The sequence below is a fragment of the Lytechinus pictus genome, chromosome 4, assembly GCF_037042905.1.
Source record: "Lytechinus pictus isolate F3 Inbred chromosome 4, Lp3.0, whole genome shotgun sequence".
NCBI lineage: Eukaryota > Metazoa > Echinodermata > Echinoidea > Temnopleuroida > Toxopneustidae > Lytechinus > Lytechinus pictus.
In genome coordinates, this window is record NC_087248.1 from 16,511,701 (window position 1) to 16,536,590 (window position 24,890).

At 35.6% G+C, this 24,890-nt stretch overlaps 1 protein-coding gene across 1 annotated transcript in view; it reads right to left on the bottom strand.

The window, feature by feature from the left end:
• The window catches only part of LOC129258928 (cytochrome b-245 heavy chain-like), a 24,148-nt gene extending 797 nt beyond the window's left edge, over window positions 1–23,351 (bottom strand). The window contains exons 1-14 of the mRNA XM_054897171.2: window positions 23,307–23,351; window positions 13,108–13,203; window positions 12,140–12,259; window positions 11,064–11,312; window positions 10,021–10,139; window positions 8,977–9,057; window positions 8,347–8,473; window positions 7,130–7,222; window positions 6,401–6,535; window positions 5,059–5,177; window positions 4,343–4,462; window positions 3,548–3,740; window positions 2,518–2,642; window positions 1–1,997 (exon numbers count right to left, since the gene is read on the bottom strand). The exon at window positions 1–1,997 is cut by the window's left edge and continues 797 nt beyond it. Of these exons, the coding sequence (XP_054753146.2) occupies window positions 1,871–1,997; window positions 2,518–2,642; window positions 3,548–3,740; window positions 4,343–4,462; window positions 5,059–5,177; window positions 6,401–6,535; window positions 7,130–7,222; window positions 8,347–8,473; window positions 8,977–9,057; window positions 10,021–10,139; window positions 11,064–11,312; window positions 12,140–12,259; window positions 13,108–13,203; window positions 23,307–23,351 (1,749 nt within the window). The 3' untranslated portion in view covers window positions 1–1,870. The remainder of the gene's footprint in view (window positions 1,998–2,517; window positions 2,643–3,547; window positions 3,741–4,342; window positions 4,463–5,058; window positions 5,178–6,400; window positions 6,536–7,129; window positions 7,223–8,346; window positions 8,474–8,976; window positions 9,058–10,020; window positions 10,140–11,063; window positions 11,313–12,139; window positions 12,260–13,107; window positions 13,204–23,306) is intronic.
• Between the last annotated feature and the right edge of the window lie 1,539 nt (window positions 23,352–24,890).

Below are 24,890 nucleotides of genomic sequence, written 5' to 3' on the forward strand. Positions count from 1 at the left end.
CTTAATTTTATCCAATACAATTATGTGTACTATTTAGGCGTCTATAAGACACCTATTTACAAAATCGGGGTTTGCCTTGTAGTTTTAGCTTTTCATTCTCAATAATGGTTGTTTTCAGGGTTTATTAGTTCTAATACATGCACTTGTACACATGTTTCATCTTGGTTTGATAATTTTTTTAATCGGCTGCTCACAAAGTTAAACAATACCTTTAAAGAGAGACCACCCTTCGACTTCCAACTACATATAACGGCAATGATATAAAACAGTCATTTACAATGTTCATATACCGCCTATCATGCCTATGGCTGTGACAGTGTAATCATGATCATGTATTATACTGTGTTTGGAAAGACAAAGAATGCAAACCACCAATTACGTTGGGTGTTTTTTCTTTCTTTCTTTTTTGGAGAAGTACACGAGTATGTGCATTAATGTGCTGAAAATATGGTTTGTAAATCTTTATCTGCAATTCCTACACTGTAACCGTGACAACGCCTAATCGTAAACATGATACAATTTATGTGGTGCTATTGCTGATAGATTTGGAAACTTCTTGGAAGTTGAAAATTGCATAACTTTATTTAGAATGTGATCTTTGGTTCACGTAAGTTTCAAAGTTACACTTTGGTATAGAAAATACTCTTTACACATGGTAAACACACGATAGCCAACAAGGCAGTACTTTGAATTCCATTTGTACCTCTAACATGCACTGAAATAATGACAGATCATGATGATTTATAATAAATATTAACCATTATTTGATCCACTTAACGTTGACAACCAGTAGCATACGCAGAAATTTTGAAAGGAGGGGGTTTTCAATCTGAATGAAATGTTGACAACCCAAAATTTTAAGTCGTTTCCTACCCCCCCCCCCCAAAAAAAATTGACAAGCCCTCCCCCCCCCCAAAAAAAAAGGTCTTTACCACCAATTTTACGTCGTTTTGTAGCTAAAAAAATATTGACAATTTTTGTTTTAGGGGGTAGAAGTCTTACGGGGGGTTTGGGGTATCAAACAATTTAAGGGGGGTTGAACCCCTGTAACTAACCCCCTGCGTACGCTACTGTTGGCAACGAAATTGTTAACATAAGCACTGATAAGTGTACCTCAAGAAAATCATATCTCAATGGCACTTCCCTGAAATGTAGGGCGAAGTACAAACATATTGGAGTACTTTGGGTTTTGTTTTTGTTCTGTTTTATGGCTTTTTTGGCTTGTACTTTTTAAGGAAATTAGGACGGTGTTCTTAGTTTTCTTGCACTTTTTATATCATTTTGACGTAATACTTTTCACACTCTGAGTTTGGTCTTCTTTAGTGTATTCTTCCCATTGAGTTTAATGAAGGAATCATGTCAAAACGAAAACTGTGTATGTTCCAAAAATGCTCAGCTATACTTAAAATATTAATATACATTTTATGACTATTTATATTATCTCAAGCTGACAAAATTTATATATTATAGATTTATATCCAACAATAATTTCCAATTAGAACAATAATATTCATCTTTGCTTCTATTGAGAACTCGGCAGAAGTAAAACACTTTACTCTTAAACTCTCAATATTCCAAAGTGGTTAAACAAATATTTAAAGCTTTAACTTAGTGGTAGATATCCTAAAACTGTGCTAATATTGTTACATTGACAGTTGACAATGTGCTGGCGTTGTGATAGCGATAGTCGCGCTTTGAGAAATAGGATGATTTGTTCACGAGCAGTGGAAAAAAGTGTTTCGTAGCATTGGTTGGTTGACATCATCACTGCAATAATCCGTTGATAGCATTTTGAACGCTTATTTTAAACAATTACAGGTTGGCGATGATTGAAAGTTTGATTTTCGTAATCCCGACTGATCTTTGATGCTTAGAAGTTTTCCTTGTTGTAGAAAAACTTGGCTCCGTCCGGTGTCAAACTAGTGAATTTGTTGGCATTCTCGTGTAGTACTGACGATAAGGCTTTGGGACCACAGAAGAATACCCCAATACTCGTCCTAGGGGGGGGGGTAGAAAAAAAGAAGATATTATAGTAGAAGCGCATTGCGTGAACACATTATCACTGGTATAAATTATAACCCGTTGCTCACAGACATAGGCAGCAAATTATTTTCATGACATGGTGAGTTCGAGGGTACTCTCTAAATTTCTTAAATTAAAATCAATCTTAGTGCCTGGTATTAAGGACCAACTGAAACCAAAATTAGATTTTATATTTTAAGATTTGTGGGGTTAAGATTATTAATCTACTTTTAGTTTGGTCCCTAATTACATACCAAGGAGTTAAGAGTGACATAATAATTTGATATCTTTAAAATTTCCAAGGATACAACTTTCCATCCTCGAAATCAGGGGGCTTCAAAACGCCCCAGCCCCCCCCCCCCCCCCCCCCCGCCCCTGAACGCCGCACCTGCTCACAGAAGTTCCAGCCACAGCGTGAAAATCGAAAAAGTTCTTCATGTCTATACCCGGCAAAATTTTCAAACTGAAATGATTGTCTGAAATAAAAGGTCTTACCCCGGATTCTCCTCTGCGATCATCTTAAAGTTCGAGTCCCATTTAGGACGACCGTAGTGGGTTTTCTGTCTCAGGCCGGTGATGGCGTCAATCTCCTGTTCCTCTTGGAGGTAAATGTTCTTTGCCTGATGGAGAAAAGGAAGAGAGAGGGGGAGCGGGGAAGATAGAGAGAAGATGAAAATGATATCAAATTGGGAAAAGGTGTGCAGATGGTTCAATTTTTCGTTAATTTGATTAAATATGATCGCTTAATTTATGAAATCATAATTTTCATAAATTGACCGATTTATGAGTTTATTTGTACTGTTGAAAGATTGAATTCATGGCTGAACGCAGAGAAATTTTGAAAACTTAAATTTTGTTACTGAAAATTTTCACAAAATTCACCAAGATCTTCAATTTCACTCAACATAATGCAAAAATGCCCCAATGGCAAGCTCGTTCGCTTCCCTCCATCACTTGAATTACGTGTGCTGCCCCCCCCCCCCCCTACGAAAAATGTCTGCGTACGGCCATGATTAGAAAGCAAAGATTTATATTCAAAATATTTTGTTTCAAAGATGAAATTGTTTCATATCAAACAGATGGAGAAAATGGGCTTGTGAACCCTATAACTGACGAATTTTTCAGTTGTGAAGGCGGTTTATTTTTTCAATTCACATAGTCATATTGGCCAATTTTAAGAAATGCTTCCACTTCTTGGAAAGTCCATTAAAATTATGGAGTGTTTTAATGATCATAGTGAAAAGGAAAAAAAATGTTATGAAGTTTTCTAGGGACATTTAGGACAAAACCTTTGGAGTTGCTAGATGTTAGAGGTAATTACCATTGAGATAAACCATAACGTTCCTGTCAAATATATTGATCCGTTTCCAGTTTCATAAAGAACCGTTATAACAAATGCACAATTTCTAGAAGACAATCGCTATCAGCCAATCAAATTGTTTGATTTCAGTAGCTTTAAACTAATATTACAAACTTGTAACAAGTTTTATGAAACTAGCCATTGGTTATTATAAATTTGAATTACCTGAGTATTGTTCCAGCCCCTTGAAAGATAGATGTAGTATTTGAGGAAGTCGGGTTTACCCTGCTCCGTAAAGTGGGTATCAATGGAGTCAAGGAGTGTTGAGAACCACTCGAAGGCATTCGTATCGGGGCAGATCCAGAAGAAATACACCTTTTTCAGCTTCAGCGAGGCGCTGTTGTTGACACTCTTTAGCCTGCAGAGGGCGACATGTAAAGTAATGATTCATCCCGCTTGATCAGTGATTTGTCTGATACTATGGGACACATTATTTTTTTAAGTTTAGGGGGGAACGGATTAGTCATATTGCCATGATTATGATTATTGCAAGGATTATCTTCACAAAATGTCAACTGTATAAAGCAACTGCATATTCGAACTATATTGATGCAATATATAATCATATGGATATAGGGATGGTGATAACCTATTTCATTTGCCAAGTATCTGATATTCTTTCAAGTTGTGCGTAAATTTATAAAGTGCTTCATTACATATCCACTAAAAGGAGGATCTGATGAGCAAAAACAAATTTAAACAACATATATAGATTTAATACATTCTAGTTTACTGTATGAAGGTATGTTGCCCTTTAATAATTGGATAAAAAAATTAAACGTTTTTAAAATTTTATGAACAGCAATATTGAATAGCAATGAATATCAGCACTCGAAAATTGCCGTTTTAATTATTAAACATTTTCTTTGATATTCGAACGATATCCGATCAGTTTAGATAGTAAACCAGGCTGTATATATCGTTTTTACTTGGAAGTTATGAAATCGAAGGATATCATACCAGATTGACTTAAGAATGGATGCGAATGGTGTTACTCCTATACCAGCTCCAACACAAATAGCAGCCTGGTACTTGAATATATCAATACTAGCTGTTCCAAATGGACCATCAACGGCAACCCTGGAGAGGAAAGACGATTAGAATATTAGCACATTAAAGAAATTATATTGTAAGCATATCTGTTAGTTTATAAACGGATATGACGAAATCAAGAATATATTTTATTCGATATCAGTTTTAAAGGTTCGGATAAAATGGGGAAAATACTTGTCTATTAAAGAGAGCAATGTGAGGATATGGACGAGAAATTACTATGGTAAGAGTAATTGTCAGGGAGAGTGAGAGGAAGAAAGAGAGAGAGAAAGAGGGGAAAGAGAGAGAAGAATAAGAGTAAGATAGAGTGTAGAAAAGCAAAAAATATAAAAAGAGAAGGAGGAGATAAAATCTGACAAATGATAAGTAGAAAAAAATCTGTGATAAGTTTTCCTGATTTTTTTAAAGACTGGAATGACTTTACATAAAAGACAGCAAAAACATATATGTATACAATTGTGTTCATGGAATCTATTAAAAAAAAATTAAAAAAAAAAAAAAATATATATATATATATATATATCTGTACATAAATCATTGGCAGGGGCCTTAGGCTACATATTCAGATAATAAATTTGTAGAAATCTAAAGAATGTCGCAGAATGAATTTGTAAAAGGATTACCTCGCGAGATCGTCCTGTGATTGTTGCTCTGGTTTGTCTGCTCCCATAGCTTTGAATAGATCAGAAGTCCAATCACCAACTATACGGATATGAACACTAAAATGATCCTCTTCAGGAGCCTGTATCCAATAATTAGATAATAATAATAATCATAATTATAATAATAGATGGGATTTGTAATGCGCCAAAAAATCCACTCTGCAGACTGCATGCAAAGCCAGGCGCAGTGAAAGAATGGAGAGAGAAAAGGCATGCGCAGTATACATGACACACTGGCGGATCCAGGGGGGGGGGGCAAAGCCGGCCCGTGCCCCCCCCCCCCCCTTGAGAGGCACAATTAAAATTTGTAATGTAAAATGCTGTTAAAACAGAAATGTGCTCCACCCCCCTTTTCAAAGTGAAGACCTTTTTTTTGCTTGTCAAATTTTTTCGTGGAAAAAATACCCTTAATTTTGGGTTAAATCTTTTTTTTTTTTTGGGGGGGGGGTCAAATTTTTCCTTGGGAAAATGTGCCCCTCGCTTTTGGAAAATCCTGGATCCGCCCCTGACATGACAGGCCTATACAATGTAAATACAATGTGTTAATTCATTTAGAATTAATTAATCATTTTTTGATCAAATTCCTGTTTCAAGCTCGCGTACTAACTAAATGAGGGTACTGATAGAGAGATTAAAAACATGTCGAAATCTCTATGCACCTGAGAATGCGTTGAGGTATAATCATGATTATTACGATCATCGTGGTTTTAATATTTATGCATATTTCATTAACAACATATTCCTTTAAAAAGAGTTATATACTTAACATCCTTGTTTTGTATTCCATGTATTCCGAGTATATGATTTACGTTACATATTATTTTCATCCGTATACAAACATGTTTTATGCATGTTATTGGACAATACAATGTAAAATAAGAAGAAAAAAAAAACAAATTTCCCACAAGAGAGGTGACGGTATAAAATGAAAAATATTTGGTTTTCTTTCTTAATTTTCCTTTGTTTAAAAGATGTTTCAGCGAAACAATCTAGATCTTGGTGGACAATGATTTATCTTTCATGTATTTTTCAAGAGCCAAGTTATACGATTTCAAATATTCCGTGTTGCTATTATATTTTGTATAAACATAATTGACAAACTCTAACTCTTTCTAAAAAAAGTGTTGATTTTCATTTATTTTACTGACTATAACATGAACGAATGTTTGTATTCTGTAAATTTTCATGTATATGTCAACAGGCTCTTCGAGACACCGAGTTCCATTGGCGTGGGCCAGAAAGCGAAGTCTATTTCCAAAATAGACGGACTGATGATGATCCAATAACAATGTAGCTTACTCACCGATGTAAGAGTAAATGGATGCCATTGTACGTGTGAGATGGATGGACACTTAAGAAAGATGTACTGACCGGCTTCCATCTTGAAACCTTTCTTCTTCATCTGAAGCTCAATTACCTTCGATGGATGCTTCACAACCTGTAATAATAAGCACATGTATGATTTCAAGTTCGGTGATGGTGTCGATGTTGGTGTTGTCGGAGTGAATAAGGGTAACTTACACCAGATAAGCTCCTCCTCCTTGTTTGGTTTTGGTTGGCAACCAGTCAAGAAATGACTATTTGTGCCACTGATTTTGAAATAATAAAATTTCATGATTTTAATGCAACCCTAACCAACCAAAACAGCTGATGCGCTCTCAAATTCTAAATTGCAGATTTTCGTGACTACAATTCTCCTGTAAATCATGCATTTTATCATGCTCATGTTTAAAGTGCAAACTTTATTTATTTTGATATTAGTAGCGACACCAGCTTATTTTAATAGGCGCAAGATGACCCAAAGTTGGAGCTATTCCCCCTCCCCCATCGAATAATAACGTTCTTCTTCCTTCGTTTTGCTTCTTTCTTTTTTGTGTTTGTTTGTTTTTAATCCGTTTCTGGTTTGTCCTTTTCTCCGATTCTCCTTCCTTCAATCCCACGTGAACTCCTTGAAAAATTGTAGGGGGCGGTCATCCCCTATCTGTGCCCCCCCCCCTAGTTTTATCCATCTCATTTTTCTATATATGCTTACCTTTGTGAGAGTGACTGTCTGACAGCTCCTCCAGAAGCGGATACTCCTCTCAATAAAGTAGATGATGAGGGGAGCGGTCACCCACTTGTAACTCTGTAAACATGGTAACGATTGAAAAAGGGTTAACCTTTCAGACCTAGGTGGCACCCTCTTAAGAAAAGTACAACACTGGTTTGGCGTTACACAAGGTTGCACCGTTCGGTCATAATAAATGTATTATGTACTTTAATAACTTGTCTCACCTAAAACAATGTTTATGCTCATGGCAGAATGGTCATAAAACAAGAGACAGAATCAAGACCCTCAAACTAACCATCTACCTAAAACCAAAACTGAGAAAATCATGATAGTGATTGACCAAAGAGGTCTTTCTTCAACTTTTTGTCGATAGGGTTTCTCCCTCGAATGCATGGACGACATTGCCATGAAAGTATGTAGGTCTACCTTGGCCACAGAGGGGCAGTTGCTTCCTCCGCATACTACATACGTATTAAAGCAAATTTCTTCTAAAAAATGTATAAATATCATAAAAGCAAAAGCAATCTATTTCAAGTCTGAAAATAGTACCATGAATTACTCAATCGCGTTGCTCTCTCTCTCTCTCTTAAAAAAACCTAGAATATCCTCGCCAAACTTGGGGGGGGGGGGAATCCCGCGTAAGATCATGCCATTTGCTATTACCAAATGAACCTAATTGACAATTATTTCTAAAATTATACATGACCCTGCATTGGAAGCGGGGGGGGGTGTTGCTGGGGTGCTGGAAATCAGGTTAGCTTCTAAAATGTATGAATTTGCTTGTCCATTTTTTTTCTGACCAAATCACCACGGATTTGGAATGAAAAACTTTTTTTGTTCTGCTTATGTATATTTTTTTCGAAACCCTCACCCCCTTTCACGAATCGTACCCACACTGTTAATAAATTTATCCTTGAAATAAAAGAAGTTTCTGCAGCAGAGTTACGAGAACACTTGTAATCTTACCAGATTGCGTAATCTTACAGAAAACTGGTATTTGGTGTATGGAACCTTACAAATTTCCTTGAAGAAAACACCCTTTTCCCCTTTTTAAACAGACCTGTTCTGTTATATTGCAGAAAAAAAAATCATGTTTTATGAATTACAGAATGATTCTGTTATTGCTTTCTGCAAAATCTTTTTTTTCCCTGTAAAATCAGGGTTTTTTTAACAGTGCAGACCCCTGAAATCATACTCACCGCAGCGGATCCGTCTTTAAATACGGGATCTTCACATCTGCCTGATGTTGGACTCCATTGAGCAAGGTTTTCAGAACAGAACACTACATCATGGCGATCAAGATTGGTCTGTGACCGGATGATTCCACTGAAATATAAACACAAGTTATCCATTGATTTGAGATAATTGGTCTCAATAATCATAATGATAATAATGAGGATGATACGTCATAAAGCGGCTTGTATCTAGTGCTGGTCACATACGAAGGAACTACACAAAAATCAGATGAATTTGACAAATTCTAAATCTTAATCCAATTCAGTTTCCAATTATCACTGTTAGCTCATCACTACAAAAAAAATATTCAAGAAAAAAAAACGTCGGAAAATTAAACTATTGATATCCCCGATCCCCATTTTCGACCAAACAATCAAAATATTTTGCTAATTCTGGAGCATTTTTTAAATAATCATATCATTTCTTTATTCTGTAAGTCTAAGAAATTCGTTAAAAAATCGGCTTTCGTTTGCAATAAAGGGGACAATATCGCGTCATTTATTAATCGATGTCATTTAATATTTACTTTCCTAAATCGAATACACATCTGATAAATACTACACCAAGAAACTGTTGCCTGTTTTTTTACTTACCCAACACCATGAGCAAGTATCATAGCGAAATAGACGATGAAGAGGTGATGAGTGATCCAGAAAGTCTCGAAATACGAACGCCTGAAAATGAGTAGCGAGAAATTTTAAAAAGAAAATGATATAAAAATGTACAATTTGACATCATTGTAATAATTATTTATCGAACGTTGTCTAATGAACATTTTAACTGTCTTCTGAATAAAGCAGGTAGGCCAGAATGACTTACTCTGAAAAGTTTCAAAGTTAAAAAAATATTTTTCGCATGCACTTAAGAGAGCAGTGGCGGTGAGTCAAGCATTATAAGCCGTGGGCCGTTTTCAGAAAAAGAAGAAATAAATGACTAGCAAAAAATGTACGTTCACCTTTGAAAGGATGACAGTTATGACATTAAAGAACTTGTCCCTTACAATCATCGACTATTCAAACCACATGAATTAGCCTGGTTATCGATGAAGTGAGGTTGACCTGGCTCGGGGGCGGATCCAGGATTTTCCAAAGGGCGGATTTTCGTACAGAAAAAACACCGCCCCCAAAAAAAAAAATAAATAAATAAAATAAAATAAAATAAAATAAAAAAAAGATGATCCATGTCAGGAATAATTTGACAAGCAAAAAAAAAGTATTAACTACAAAATGGAGGTAATTTTGTTCAAAGAAACTACACATTCCCCATACAAAATAATGTTTGCTGCGACTCTCAAATGGGGGGGGGGGTGGCACTGACCGGATGTGCCCCTACCTTGATCCGCCATTGGTTGACCTAACTATGATCGTGTAGTGGGATAAAGCTAATAACCATGAGTGTGACACGACATTTTTTCCCATGCGACATTTGATCCGGTCTTAATATCTCAGAGGGCATAGGGTTAGAGCTCAGATTGTAATAGAGTTTTGGTTCAGAATAATGTCAAGATTAAGATTAGGGTTTATTTAGTTTTGGAGGTTAGGTCTTATGTTTGCCTTAACGTGCAGATTTTACATCGGATTAATCGTCGCCGGAGCAAATGTCATTGAACCTCAATGAGAAGTTCGTTTATTCCTGACCTGATGAATTCTGTTGCGGATGAGAACATGAGGATAAGAGCGATGGTGAGAACGGCTCCGGTCCAACCAGCGATCGGGATCAGGCCCTGTTCAATTAGACCAAGACCTGCTGGAAGATTCTAAGGGGCAGATAGAAAAAAATATATCAATGACACACAAGCTACGATGAAGGGAACAGATGTCAAATAGTCTTAAACAATACTCAATAATCAATCATGGGCGGAAATCCCAGGGGGGACGTGTCCCCCCCCCCCCCCTACCAAAAATAGTAGGGGGACACAATATCAAATGTCCCCCTACCATCTGTTATGATGGAGAAAAATACATCATTCACAATCGAAATAATATATGTATTTTGGACTAAATGACCTTACATTTTGGGTGAAAACCCTTTTTTTTTTGCTTGTCAATTTTGTTTGGTTAAAATGACCTTACATTTTTGGTGATAATCTTTTTTCTTTTTTTTTTTGCTCATTTTGTTGTCGAATTTTCCAGCCCCTGGTCCCCCTACCTTTGGCGACAGATTTCGATTTCCGCCAACATAATCAATCAAACTAAATTGTACATGATATAACTTTAACTTTACTTTACACAAATCAATGCTGGATAGATTAAAAAAGTCTGGAAATGAATAGATCGGCGTTAAACGTTTATAAGGTGACTTTACAAGTCATGGTTGAGGAAAACTGAAAACAAAAGACAAGATGACCAACATCATTTTTTTTTAATAGAATAATATGTTGGTCATACATTTCGATGATTTTACCTTCTTTCTTATACTCTTCTTTATTTTTTCTTCCGAGGCTCCTTTCTTTTTCTTTGTCAAATTTTCCTTCATTTAAAAAGAAAATAACAGTGGCGGTCGGGGCGACCCCTGCATTCCCCCCCCCCCTGCACCTGCCCACCGTGGACTTGGCTTAAACATGTACATATTCTGTAAAGTTCTTGCCATGGCCACCATGGTAAAAGAAAAAGTGATGTCAGTGTTTAGAGTATGCTTGGATATTAGCGTCAGATCATTTAGTAGCGATATGGAAACTAACCTTGGCCCCTCGGATAGGATTCAACCAGTTGTCTTCCGGTCGAGCCGTGAACTTGCGAGCGAGCGCAGTGATGCCTTCGCACAGTTCATCGTTGTTCGTCGTCACGCATCGATAGTGGTTGTAGAGGTTTCTGAAGTTGAATGCGTGAGCGGCGACGTGGACGATGGTCCAGATGACGATCATGTAGGCGACAGTCTTGTGGAAGGTCAGGTTCTTGTCCAGCTGACGTCGAACACTCCTTCTACAAAGCTACAGGAACATCGGGGTGGGCAAATACAGGGTGAGATGAGAAGAAGGGGGGCGGTGAGAAATAATAAAATTTGGTGATTACCCATAATAATCTGATTTGATTGGATCAATTTCTCATTCACAGTGGTGTAATGAGCCAACAAAAAACGTAGAGGGGCTAGATATGACGTATCGCGCAAAAATTCCTATTAAAAAAAGTTGCAAACGAGTGAAGCGAGAAAATTCGACATTTTTTTATTTAAAAAATCATATTGTTTGATTTTTACATGATAATAACATCATATTTCACCTTCCTCTCTTTCAATTTCTTTCATTTTCCTTTTTTTTCATGGCCGTAAAAACTTTGGGGGCAAGCGCCCAAAGGGTCCCCAACTTAATGCCACTGCTCATTCCATAAACATACATCTTTAGTTTATGGTGATTAAAATTACATTTACTGTTTTACAAAAAAATGCAATTACGCGAAATGTGAGGAACTACTCGGTAACCCATTATATGCTGTACTTGTAAATACGTAGAACTGACCATAGGGAATTATTTGTTCTATAGTAGCCCCTTGATTGGCATTTACTACAATATCTGCAGACAGATTCCCTCCCCCCCCCCCCCCAAAAAAAAAAAAAAAAAAAAACACTTTACGATCAATCACAAAAAAGACAGCTCATACATAGGCAGCATATTTGTCGTTAAAAAATATCATAGAAATTCACTCTTTGTCTGCCTCTTTTTTTTCTCTCTCGGTCGTGGATCTTCTCAGGGAAAGTGCCCCCCAACGCCCCCTCCCCCCCCCCCTCCGCCTATATCAATACACTGCTGGTGATACTTACTGTGTTTGTGGCACACGAGCCCCTGAAGAAAGAGATGAGGTTTCTACAGATCGGTAGTAAGATTATCAAACTATTCAGATTTAACGCTGCTCCCGATGCTTTCGCTATGGAAAGACCAACCTAATTACCAAGTGAAAAATATAAACAGAGATATTGATATATCAAATGAATCATTGTACGAATTTGATCATAAGAAATAATTTTCAGTTCATAAATCGACTTATAAAAGTCTCTATGCTTGTTGATTAACAGAGGCAGCGGAACGTTGTTGAAAGTGGTTGGGGGCTCAGTTAAATGTGGGGGGAGGCCATGTAAAAAATCAAATTCAAATGGTCTTTTTTTTTTCATTTTTGTACATGGTTTTGGAAAAAAGTGGGGGAGGGCTGCCAGTCAAATCCTGATTAAATCTAATGTGCAATACTTCTAAAAAAATAATGTGCGTGTTTAACACACATTAATTTTGTCAAAGTATGTAATTCATCTGATATTTTGGGAAAGATGGATACACAACTTTGGTGTCATTTTCTCACCAAATGTCTTGGATCTATGAAAGGTTGAATTCAGATAAGATAAATACAATTTATTCAGAGTATATACACGAAAATATTTTAAACTTTTTTTGTCATATTAACTTACGGGAAATTGATTCATATCACAACACAAAAGGAAATGATTTTGCATCAAGCACTTTTACTTTTTTTTTCACTTTGTAAGAAGTCAATAATAATATTTATTCAATCAGCAACAATAATCGATATCATTACAACTTCCTTGTCTTGATATTTGATGCAAATAACATACTTTCAATATCTATTTTTTACTTTTCTTTCTTTGTGTGTGCTCGTTTGATTTGTCGGGGGAAAGGAGTTACGTTGTACAGAAGATTACAGTTTTACGCATTGGTATGCGCATCAAGTTTTCATATTTACTCTAATCCCGTTTGGTTTAAAAAAAATTCTCGAACTTACCCCAGTAATATGTCTAACGTAGAAATATTGAGGTCCTTGCTCGTAGACCAGGAACGTCACTACCCAGTAGGCTACGTTTGCTCCTAACCAGAGTAGCTGGGGAAAGACAGACAAACAGACAGGGGGGAGATAGCAAAGGAATTTTAATACAAATTATATTGATCTCAATTTCACGTATAATAAAAATATATATATATATAATTTACAAAAAAAAGGAATCTTCCAATAAAGCTTCAATTTCAAGGGTATATAAAACCACCATACATGACTATTATTATCATCATCTTACACTCTAAAAAACACTGAGCAAAATTTTACCCATGTTGGGTAGAAAGGGAACAAGCATGTATGCTGGGTATTTTTTTTTACCCCATATTGGTCTATTTCAACGCAACATTGCGTAATTTTTTCACCCAATCAACGTGCATGTCCTCATTTTACCAAATATAGGATAAGCCTTTTTTAGGGTGTCAATCAAACCTGGAAGACATGAATTCCAAAGAAATTTGTTTTGTTTTGGGACCCCTACCCCTCCACCATCACCGGTAGATGTTACTAGAAGATCACACCCTAGCCTAATGTGTTAATATTACACCATTCAGCTTTAATGTAACATCAAACATTGGTAAAATTATAAATTAAAGGAATGGTAATGACACCACTATTGTTGAAGTAACACCATGAATTTTAAACCGAAGTAAAATCATATGGGAGGGTCATCTATGTACGCGGTTAACACCATGGATGTTCTTTCTGTGCTTTTAGTGAAATATAGGAAATCATCTGAACACATATTTAAGCACGTAGACCGGTAATGAGACAACTAGAATTATGTCCGTTCTCAAAACCTAAAGAGTGTTATGTTCAAATTCCCACAGGATGTCAGAATTACAATGACATGGGAATCGGATCCTTATCCCAGAAATAAAACTAAATTTGGCTTCTTATTTTACATCTTCTATGTTTACTTTTAGTACAAACAGGAAACTTGAAAGCGAAAATCTTTCGACCAAACTCTGAAATAAGGATAAGCATATATATATATAAAACCAGGGAATTTTCAAGGCAGAAACAAAAGTATCGCTTTACATTATGTCATCATTAATAGGTGGCTAAGTGATAGAGCGCCCGCCTCGTGAACGATCGGGTGGTTCGGGGTTCGATCCCCTAGTCAGGTCGGACCAAACACTTCTCTATTTAAAAACATGGGACCTGCTACATTCTCAGAAACTCGATGTCTTATAGAATGGAAAAGGCATATCGTTGTTCCATACATGGCTCGATGGGAGAGTGGTTCTTAAGAGCTGAAGTGACTACCCTGGGTCACTGGCGGATCCGGGGGGGGGGCACAGCTGACCCCTCCCCCTTTTTGAGAGACACAATTACAAATTGTTATGTAAATATGTGTTTAAAACACAAGTGTGCCCCTTTTTTTTTGCTTGTCATTTTTTTTGAGGACGTAATTACTGTCCTTAAATTTTGGATGAAAGCCTTTTTTTTGTACTTGTCAATTTTTTCGGGAAAATGTGCCCCCCCCCCCCTCTTTGAAAAATCCTGGAAGAATTAACATAATTAACAGTGCATTACTTCATATTTTAAATTGATTCAATCAGTACAATGCAATAGTGATTGAATGAGGTTCAAGTCCATTTGAAATTAGATATTGAGCCCTCTTCTTTTTCTTTCCAGATAGTTAAACATATACCCCTAAACCTCTTCAAATGCCTTGGAATAAACATTTCCTACATGTCATAGACTATATAGACGGTTTAGTAGGCAGACCAAGAACTGTTCCCACTCAAAGACCGTCTCTGGTCGTTGCTGTTGTGTATATTATGCACTCCGGTCAGCAGACTACTGGATCCGTTCCAGAGCGGTCAAGTATATCGTCATGATCGGTAGGCCAACTCTACCGTTGCTCTTGTGTGAGAGATGGTCAACACGGACTGCATGATAGTGGCGATTGAGTCACTGAATGTCCTTGACCGTTCTGGACAGAAATTCTGAGGAAAGTTAGATTGGATCTGCCATCTAGTACGGTCCACAATATGACCATGGTTTTGTCATGGAGCTATTAATAGCTATGATATGACAGCCGAAGTAAAATATAACGGGTGCATTACGGTAGTACTACGATCCAGCTAACAAGCAAGATGATAACACAGGCGTCATTGGCCGTCGTGACCGACATTCGGCTGATGTTGAGACAGTGGGAGAGCACCTTTCACTCATTTGCCACTCTCCATCCATGAGTTACCTGCCTGGGAGAAAAATCTATATAGGCCTATGCGTAGAATTAAATCGCGCGAGCGCCACTGCGCATTGCCAACAACTGGAATGTTGCCTGGAACGAGATGCAGTCTTGGTAATGTGCTTGTGTTATAATAAGGGGGTCGAAAACTGATTGTATGTGGATATCGTCGTAATCAGACTACAATACCTACAATCCGTGACCTACAACTACCATTAGCATGTTTTTAAAAAATGGTAATTAATACCTTTTGCTCTTTTGAGTGGATGGGGTCCTTTTTTACAGTAACGAAACCGAATCCAATAACTAAACCCATGAAAAACAAAAGTAGATTTAGTCTGTTTAACCCCGAGGTATACATTTAACAAATAAATACATGTATGTTATTCTTGCTAAAAAACGAGCCTACTTTGGACTTCCTCTCTTCCAAGGAAACATCGGTTGTCAAATCGCTCACAAAATGTTTATACAATGATTCAACAAAAATGCTTGTGAGCCGGATTTTGTTCGAATATATCTATACAGTGCGTATCAAAAAAAGTTTACACTTTGAAAAAGCCCTGGGAATTAAAAAATATACAACATGTGGGTAATTTTTTCACATATAATCTTGGGTTTGGGTCTCATGTTTCCAATGAAAGTAAAAGTTTTGACAGAATGTTACACTTGAGTGAGCAATGTCCATTTTTGTGAAGCTCGCATAAATTTGTTTGCGCAGAAACGCTCGTTTGTACGCTGTGTCAAGGGGAAAGGGCGAAATCAAACTTACCCTGCGAAACATTTCTCATACATTTCCCTTGCACTTTTAGTCAATTGAAATAAAACGGATACATTCAAGCATTTTGTAACAATTTTGCCACCCAAATTGAAATTTCAACACTTAGTAAACACAACTTTTATTACCCTTTTTTGTGCCAGCTGGATCTGACATAACTGAATCTGAACAAAAGTTTATACCAGACATCTCTAGCATTTTTTCACTAAGTTTTTATAATTTAAAGTTGGTTTACATTTCATTTTGCATTTAATACTTGTTTCTCCACACTTTTCCCAAGCTTGACAATGATTAACAAAATGAAAATCAAGCCTAAGCCATTTTATGTAAATCACAGCTCAGTGTAAAGCAAATATTGTCACAATGGCCTCGGTGTGTGGGGGAGTGGGGTGGGGCGCAATGCACTCCTCGAAGTGGTTTGGGCAAGGAAATAAGTTAAAAAGGTAAAAGATATCTTCAAATCAAGTTTACTAGCTAAATTTCACGTGTTATTCATGATTAAGGTCTTCTTTTATTCGCATAATAATTTCAAAGTTCTGCGCAAATCATGTTTCACTAACTTTTCAAAAGTAAGTGGTGCTCACTCAAGCGGAAATATTTTTCGACAGTTATATCGTCATTTGCTTAAATGGATCTGTACCAATGTTAAAATGTGGAAAAATCTTCAGGATATTACAAATGTATACTTTTACAGGATTTTTTCTAAGTGTAAACTTTTTTTTTGATACGCACTGTATAGACATGTATACTTTCCAAATCAGCTATTTACATTTTTATGTGACTTATGAATCAGCTTATTTTGTATATAAAACTTAGACTTCGATGGTAAACCCACGCAATGAACCAATGAACTGATGAACAAATTCAATGAAAACCTAATTATATTTGTATATCCCTCCACACGTAATTTTTCCAGAAATGGGTTTAGGTGTATCCACTGATCACATTTTCAAATTTCTAATTATTGCTTATGGATTTTACTATATCCTGCCCTATATCATGATATTTTCGGTTTAAGGCTTTGATTCCCAAACTGTACACAATGTATGCACAACAAAAAGATGTAAGTTCCCCAGGCCTTGTACAAACATCCATGATTTCCGAACCAATGCAATTTTTTAATATATTTTTACATGAGCGTGTATATAGGTAATTTTAAAAGCTACCCTCTGAGTAAATGTTATGGACGTATATGTTATGTCATGCTTCAGTGAGCACCGCCAGAAGGCAAAATTTTCACTTTTCAAAAGTCACAAGCCAAATATCACGATTTTGATTCCACTTTATTGGAACGAATTCCACATTCTCATCATGAAAAATAGTCAAAAGGCTTGTAAAAAGTACTTTCGAAAAGACGATACAAGTGTTTGGGCTAAATTTCATGGTTGAATAAACACAAGTTAAAATTTGCTATAATTGGATTTTTTTTCACATTTCTATCGATGAAAATGATCGAATATGATGACATTTATTTTGGGAAGAGTATCTCAAACAATATTCATCGTTTCACGGACTCGTCAATGAACATTTAATGAAAAAACAATACGAATTTCAAATATCATAGGCAAGTATTGTTTCATTTTGGTAACTGAAATGATCTTTTCTCAACTTTTTTCGTCATGTTCATGACCAATTAAAATGCTTATATGATTCAAATGCGTTTAATTAAACATTCACGCTTGAATGAACATGTGGAATGTGATAAGCTCTTTTTTACGTTATTGGAAAAATGCAATTGCTAACTTTGGATATCTGTCACAAACCTCCTTGCATAGTTCATTTGATTTGATGTTTATGAAAATCCCGATGTCTAATGCTTCAGTGAGCACACAATATTCGAAAATTATGCAAATGAGAAGACAGTTTAAGGCCTTGGCCTCACCCTGTGTCGTATCGAAAGATTATTTTGGTGTACGCGCCTTTTGGATAGTATTAATCTGAAGCCATGTGCGAAGTATCATGAAAAAATTGTTCTCAGAAGGAACAAAAACCGTTAAAACAAACCCTCATTTCATTTTTGTTAAAATTTTGACTTCCTCTCTCATAGACATTGTGTACACTATGGGTGCATATGTTTATTAAAAAGAATAAGTGACCCCTTATTCAATATGGTGGAACTTTTTTTCAAGGCTGTCTTTAACCATGTCATTTATGAGTTATGTTTATCAACCTATGGGTTTAGCGAGCACATTCGAAAACTTGGGAATGAATACTCTTTATACTGCATAAATGTATTATTTCCCTAGCAATTTCTCAGGATCGGTTGAATTTATGAACAAATCAGTGGTGGATCCAGAGTTTTAAAATGGGGAGGGGCCGAGTAATTGGGGGAGCCACCAACATTTACCAATTTTAGCATGTTTTAGTTGTAGGGGATACTGCCATAAACCCATATGATGATACGTCACAAAACATTGTGCTCACTGAACCATGAACATACGATATCAAAGTTTTGTGCATGTGAAGTGGCTAAATGATGGATATTAAAACAGCATTTACACCATAAAATTCACCTAAAACAACCTTTGCTCAAGTTTGTATTACACAATCTGCAAAACGACTCTTGTGACTTCCAAAAATTGTCATTTTTAATTCAATCTTTGATTACTCATGCATGACTCAACCGATCAATCTCATTTTCCCCCGCAGGAGTTGCTTAATGAGTCTAGAAAACCACCTAGGAAATATCATATGTCAAAATTATTCCGTTAAAAAAATACAGCAATTTGATTCAGGGGGGATTTACTTTTTTTGTTGTGTATAGATTTAAACGTAACACGATATGATACCTAAGTGAACTTGACAAAACTGGCGTACATAAAGAGATATTATCTGTAATCATGAATATTACCTATATTCTGTATTAAAAACCCGTTTTGTTATATTCAATGAACTTCGTTCATTTCGTTTGGGGCTTTTAACGTTTTTATTAACGTTTTATTTACCCGGGGTAGCCACTTCAGTTAGGAAACTGCTCTACCAGCGGGCTGCCTCTTCTTAAAGCACATTATTGCACAGTCCTACTCCAGTTGCACAATGTTTTATATATATGCCGTGATTAAGTTGAATTTACACTGTTGCTGCAGCGCTTTAGGATTATTTCAATCATTTCTCTCAGCATATCCTATATTAGTTAGATATGAATAGTTTTTAGGACATAATCTATTTTGATAACTTATTTTCATTATCATGAATGCAGAAGAAACAAAACAAACAAACAAAACAAACATTCCTTTGTGTCGCCTCCTGCAATATCACAATTCCATCAAATGAATATCGGATACCACTCAGTTCAAGTTAATTAATACTTGATTTGATTCCATTTGACATGATTTATCGATTTCCGTTTCAGATTTGTACATATATGATAAACATAACCCCTTTCATAAACCCAATAAAACCCAATTATGCGGCTAATAGCAGCATAATTTGGTCGTAAAATCAGAGGAGGACAAGAGTTATCCGCATTATTCTGATGCTGCTATTATCCGCATAATAGCGGCATCGGGACAAGATTTTGAGTTTATGAACGTATTTCCAAATAATGCGGATAATTGCCATGGTGCGGTCACAAGGTCACCCTTTTCCAACACAACCGCATCGGAGGGGGCGTGTCCAGTTGTCATGACGATTATCCGCCTTTTTCAGGACGGGCGCTCGTAAAAATAATGCGGATAATTTTCGGAGTTTGTGAACGCAATTTTTATTGAATTACCCGCATTACTCTTAGGCGGCTAATTGGAAGATAGGTTTTATTGGGTTTATGAAAGGGGTATTAGGCAGGAGTTCTCCATTACACATGCCTTATAGGAAATAAAAAAATTGTCCAAATTATATACTGAAATTATAAAAATAAATATAACGCATCGTGTGTGTAATAAACAATGGTACCGCTGCAGCAGGATTCCGAGAACGAGGCCAAATTTCCCCCCCCCAAAAAAAAAAAAAAATTGTATGCCAATTTAATACAAATATTTTGACATTGTCAACATTACAGTGGTTTGTAAATATTTGAAATGTCGGTGTAATGTCATATATTCGACATGTTATTCTTTACCTTTTACCCTGTCTGGTAGACTGAAGGGAACATCGGAGGGACATTTTTGTTCATCAGAATAAAAAACAGTGTATATGTCTAGGTCCGATTTTTTGTGAAAATATATCGATTTTATTATTATTAGCATCATCATTATTATTATTAATGCCATTATCATTACTATTACTATCATATAATCATCATCGCCATTATCATCACTATTATAAAGATGACCATAGTAAATTCCTTAAGTTTATCAAGCATAAAATGTCGTTCTCTCAAATTAAACAATTAAGACAAAGAATGTCACTTTTGATCATCACTATCACTTGGCGCTAAGTCACGTTAGAAATGAATACTAATTAAATTTTTTTAATAAGGTTTGAAGTTTGACAACTGGAATTCTAAACTAGTTTCTTCTTCTCCTCATCCTCCTCATTTTTTCCTTCTTCTTCTTCCTCTTCTTCTTCATCTTCTTTTTTTTTATCAAATCATTTATTTCCACAATAATATGAAAACATTACAAATATGTACAAAATAGGAAACAAACATAATTGAAAAGGAAAGGAAAGTGAACCGAGTTGTTCAAAAATAATACAAAGAAATGTACATTATTGTGGGGCCAAAAAATACAAAATAAGTCTTAAATTCAGGCACCCAACATAAAATAAACAGATAAGTGCTATCAAAATAGACATTTCTTAACAATATATAGCATGTGAATATGGCTCTCATTCATAACTTTCAAAATAATAGCCTTTAATACTATAGGGGATGAGGAATTCTTAGAAGAGACAAAGTGACTGCTTTTACTACCTGTTTATCAAGTATTATCTGTTGATAAGCTGTACTTTTTCTAATGTAAACTAATAATGTGTATGGTGCTTTTTTTTTTCTTTCTTATTTATTTATTCTGTTATATTTTAAATTACTTGTATCAATTATATGTGATTTGTTATACAAAATTATGAAAACCCAATAAAAACTTTTTAAAAAAACTTTCTAAATAATAGTTAAGAAAAATCAATAAAATCATATAGCGTTACGTATGGAAAAGGAATTAAGAATGATAACTTAAGTAATGACATAAACAATACAAAAAAAAGTTCAGTTTGATTTTTAAGCTCTACTGTTATTTGTTAAATTGGTTATCAATCAGGTACTTTTTTGAAATTACGTTTGAAGGAATGGAGTGATACTGAGTTTTGAATTTCTTTTGGTAAGGAACTCCACAGTTTAGTTTTTATCTCATTAGCGTAAAAAGCCAAAAATTTTGAGGTGCTAAATATAGCGTATCGGGCAAAATTCATTTTGGAAAAAATTGTGAGCGAGCGAACAAAATTTATACGTTTTTTATTACAAAAATCAAATTCTGTGATGATTTTTACACAATACTCAGAAATATTTTACCTTTCTGTCTCTCTTCTTCTTTCCTTTTCTCTTTTTTCTTGGTCATGAAAAAATTAGGAGGGCAAGCGACCCAAGCCATCCCCCATCTGTATGTTGCTGCTATTTATCTATCTATCTATCTATCTATTTATCCATCTATCTAGATAGTTTAGTTTATTCTCTATCTTCATATTTACTATCAATATATTACGTCTGTATATGTCCGTCTGTCTGAATATGCGTACGTGCATGATATCAGGACACAAAAGGAGACCTTAATGATTTATTTTACCAATGACAAATTGTCTGATTACGTAATCACTGATCTAATAGTCAGAGTACAGGTAAGATTTGACATATCATGCTTTGTTCATTTACCAACCAGCCTACTGTTTAGAAGCAGGAAATAGGACTCAGTCAACCAGGAAACATGGCAGGGATGATTGTTATCCGTGGGAGGCATGAAAAAAAAATACACCGAAAGAGGTACCCTTTTTCAACCAAATTTACCAAAATACACACATTTAGGCCGCTTTATTCGAAAATCGAGATACATAATGCACACAGAATCATGACAAGCAAAATAATGTTGATAACATAGTGCATTGTACTTATTTCATACTGCATGATGGCGAACGGAATGTATAGAACGAGTATAATCATTCAGGTATATTCCATGAAAATTAAACAACCGTTTGCATCATTTTTTTTTCTAAATAACTTATGGAAATTATACAAAATAATAATACAGACGCACCGACAATTCAATTAGTATTACAATCTATATCAACTTCAATGCTTCATTGCACTGCAGTAGAACCAATTAAAGTTTACCGCAATAAAATATTGCGTTTGAGAGAAAAATCATGTCAGTGAAAGTTAGTAATGTAATAAAAATGTACCCCAAAGATAGGATTCTCGATGCAATGACATTGTCCTTGTAATTTTTCTTCATATTTGAAGTTTTAATATCAAGAGTCGACTGGTAATTTAACGTTTTGCATTTTCACAACTTAGTACATGAATGTCATGATTGTCTCCATTACACTTCAAATGAGCAGGATATTTACGACTCATTGAAATTATTGAATGAATGGTACAGGAACTCAAATATGGGTGAAGGTATTTTCCAACACTTTTATTCGGGTCAGTGGAACACAGTAATTGGTAGTTCAACTGTGGAAAGCCGAGGCTGCGGATAAACATGTATTTCGTGGGAATTTGGGGCAATAAAGTGATCTATATACATCTCATTAAACAAATACAATTCATGTATTCGTTTCTTTTTATTTTATTGGTCTGTACTAAATAACAGTATTATAGATTGCCATGCTAAAAACATTGAATCTTCGCGGGCACGTAAAAAGGGTCAAATATTGGCATAGCAGATCACATATACACACTCAAATCTCTTGGGTGGATATAGTGGTATAAATTAAATTGAATTATATCAAATTAAATTATATTAAATTAAATTATATTAAGGAGGTAATTATAGATTATGATATAGATTTGAAAAAATATAACGTTGAAATTTCATTGTGACAGAGTAACATCTTAGTTCTTATAAACATGGTATCTGCAAGATTTTGTGTTATAAAGGTGAACTATTTTTGAGCGGTATATTTTAGAAAAGATCTTCAAGTTGATGCGGCGAGGCTTGAAGGTAAATAACATTGTATAACTCACTTACCAAGTCTATATTAAAGAAAGAGCCAACCAAATTCACAATCAGTTCATAAACTTACCAGAAAGAAGTATTTCAGCCCCTCGTTGAGAAACTTATCACCCATGTTGATGGTAATAAGAAAGAGAGAGCGAGAAAGAAAGTGTGCAGTCCAAGATAGAAGGCTTCAGTCCTAATGACAGGAGTGTACCGAGAGAGACAACCGGTTATGTTATTTCCGTGTGTACAGCCCTGATTTACAATAGCTTTATTATCATCAAAACACAATCAGCCGTGTCTGTCAGAAGTTGGACAAATGCATCGAGCTTTTGAGGCACAATACACCTTCCACCCTGATAATAACAAGAACTGTATACTTAAGTTTCCCCCTAATTCCTTCATCATATAGTGCGCATGATCATTGTTAAGTTGCAACTTAAATGAGAATTGGTTTCAACTTTCAGGACATCCACAGTTGGGTCGAACTCGGAAAGGAAATTGATTTATCAATTTTGATTGTTTACCACGAACTTTGACTCATACAGAGCTCCGAAAGATTTTAGGGGGAAATGGAGGTAATAAAAAGAGGGCGTCACCAGAAAAATGTTACTGGGTCTAAAAAAAAAAAGTTTTCGTTCCAACTGACATCCATGGGCAGAAATCCCAGGGGGGACGCGTTTCCCCCTACTAAAAATAGTGGGGGGACACAATATCAAATGCCCCCCCCCCCCTACTTTTTAGGTCTTGTATGATGGAAAAAAATACATCATTCGAAATCGAAATAAAACATGTAGTTTGGACCAGATAACCTTACATTTGTGGTGATAACCTTTTTATTTATTTTTTTTGCTTGTCATATTTTCAGTCCCTTGTCCCACCTACATTTTGGGGGAGATTTCCGCCCCTGCTGACATCCTTACCCATGCATGACATGATACAATTTTGGCAATAGAATATGAACAAATGAAAAAAAAACTGACACTCCTCATTTTCGATATATACTTTTATAATAATGCTAATTGCCCAGAATAGGGATGTAGTATCATGAATCGTGAAAATTGATTTTCCCTTTTACCCATGAATAGTTCTTTATTACAAGTCGAGCTCAAAGGCCAAAATCTTGCTAGCTATATCCCGGTGCACTTGTTTATTGCGTTCTTTCTTTTTAAAAAAGTTACATTGTCTGTACATTATGTTTCGATTTTAATGTTAACTTTGGTCTGGCTAAATCGGAGCGTCACTATATATCATAATATTGTAAACACATTAAAAATCGCGGGATTTTTTTTTTGATATATGGGGTAACACGGCAATGTGTAGGCCTATACTCTTCATTCTTTTAAATTAGCCACCCCCCCCCCCTTCTCTTCGCTACTTGAAGTTTTTGGGGGTGATTTTTCCTTGTTTATTTTGTTTTGTTTTTTTGAGCGGTTACCCCATTCCTCATTAAGTGCATCCCACAATGTCATACAAGTCAAATCATATTTTCTTCTTTGTTTTTTTTTTACAACATTGCTTCCGGTTGGAGCTTCTATTCAAGTTCATTGCTTTGATAAAAATGCAAAATACTGAGAAGGTATGATGGACAAAGGAGCTTCTATTGGAATGTATTGCTTTGATAAAAATGCAACTGAAGGGGCGATGGAAGAATTGAGACAAAGGGGGG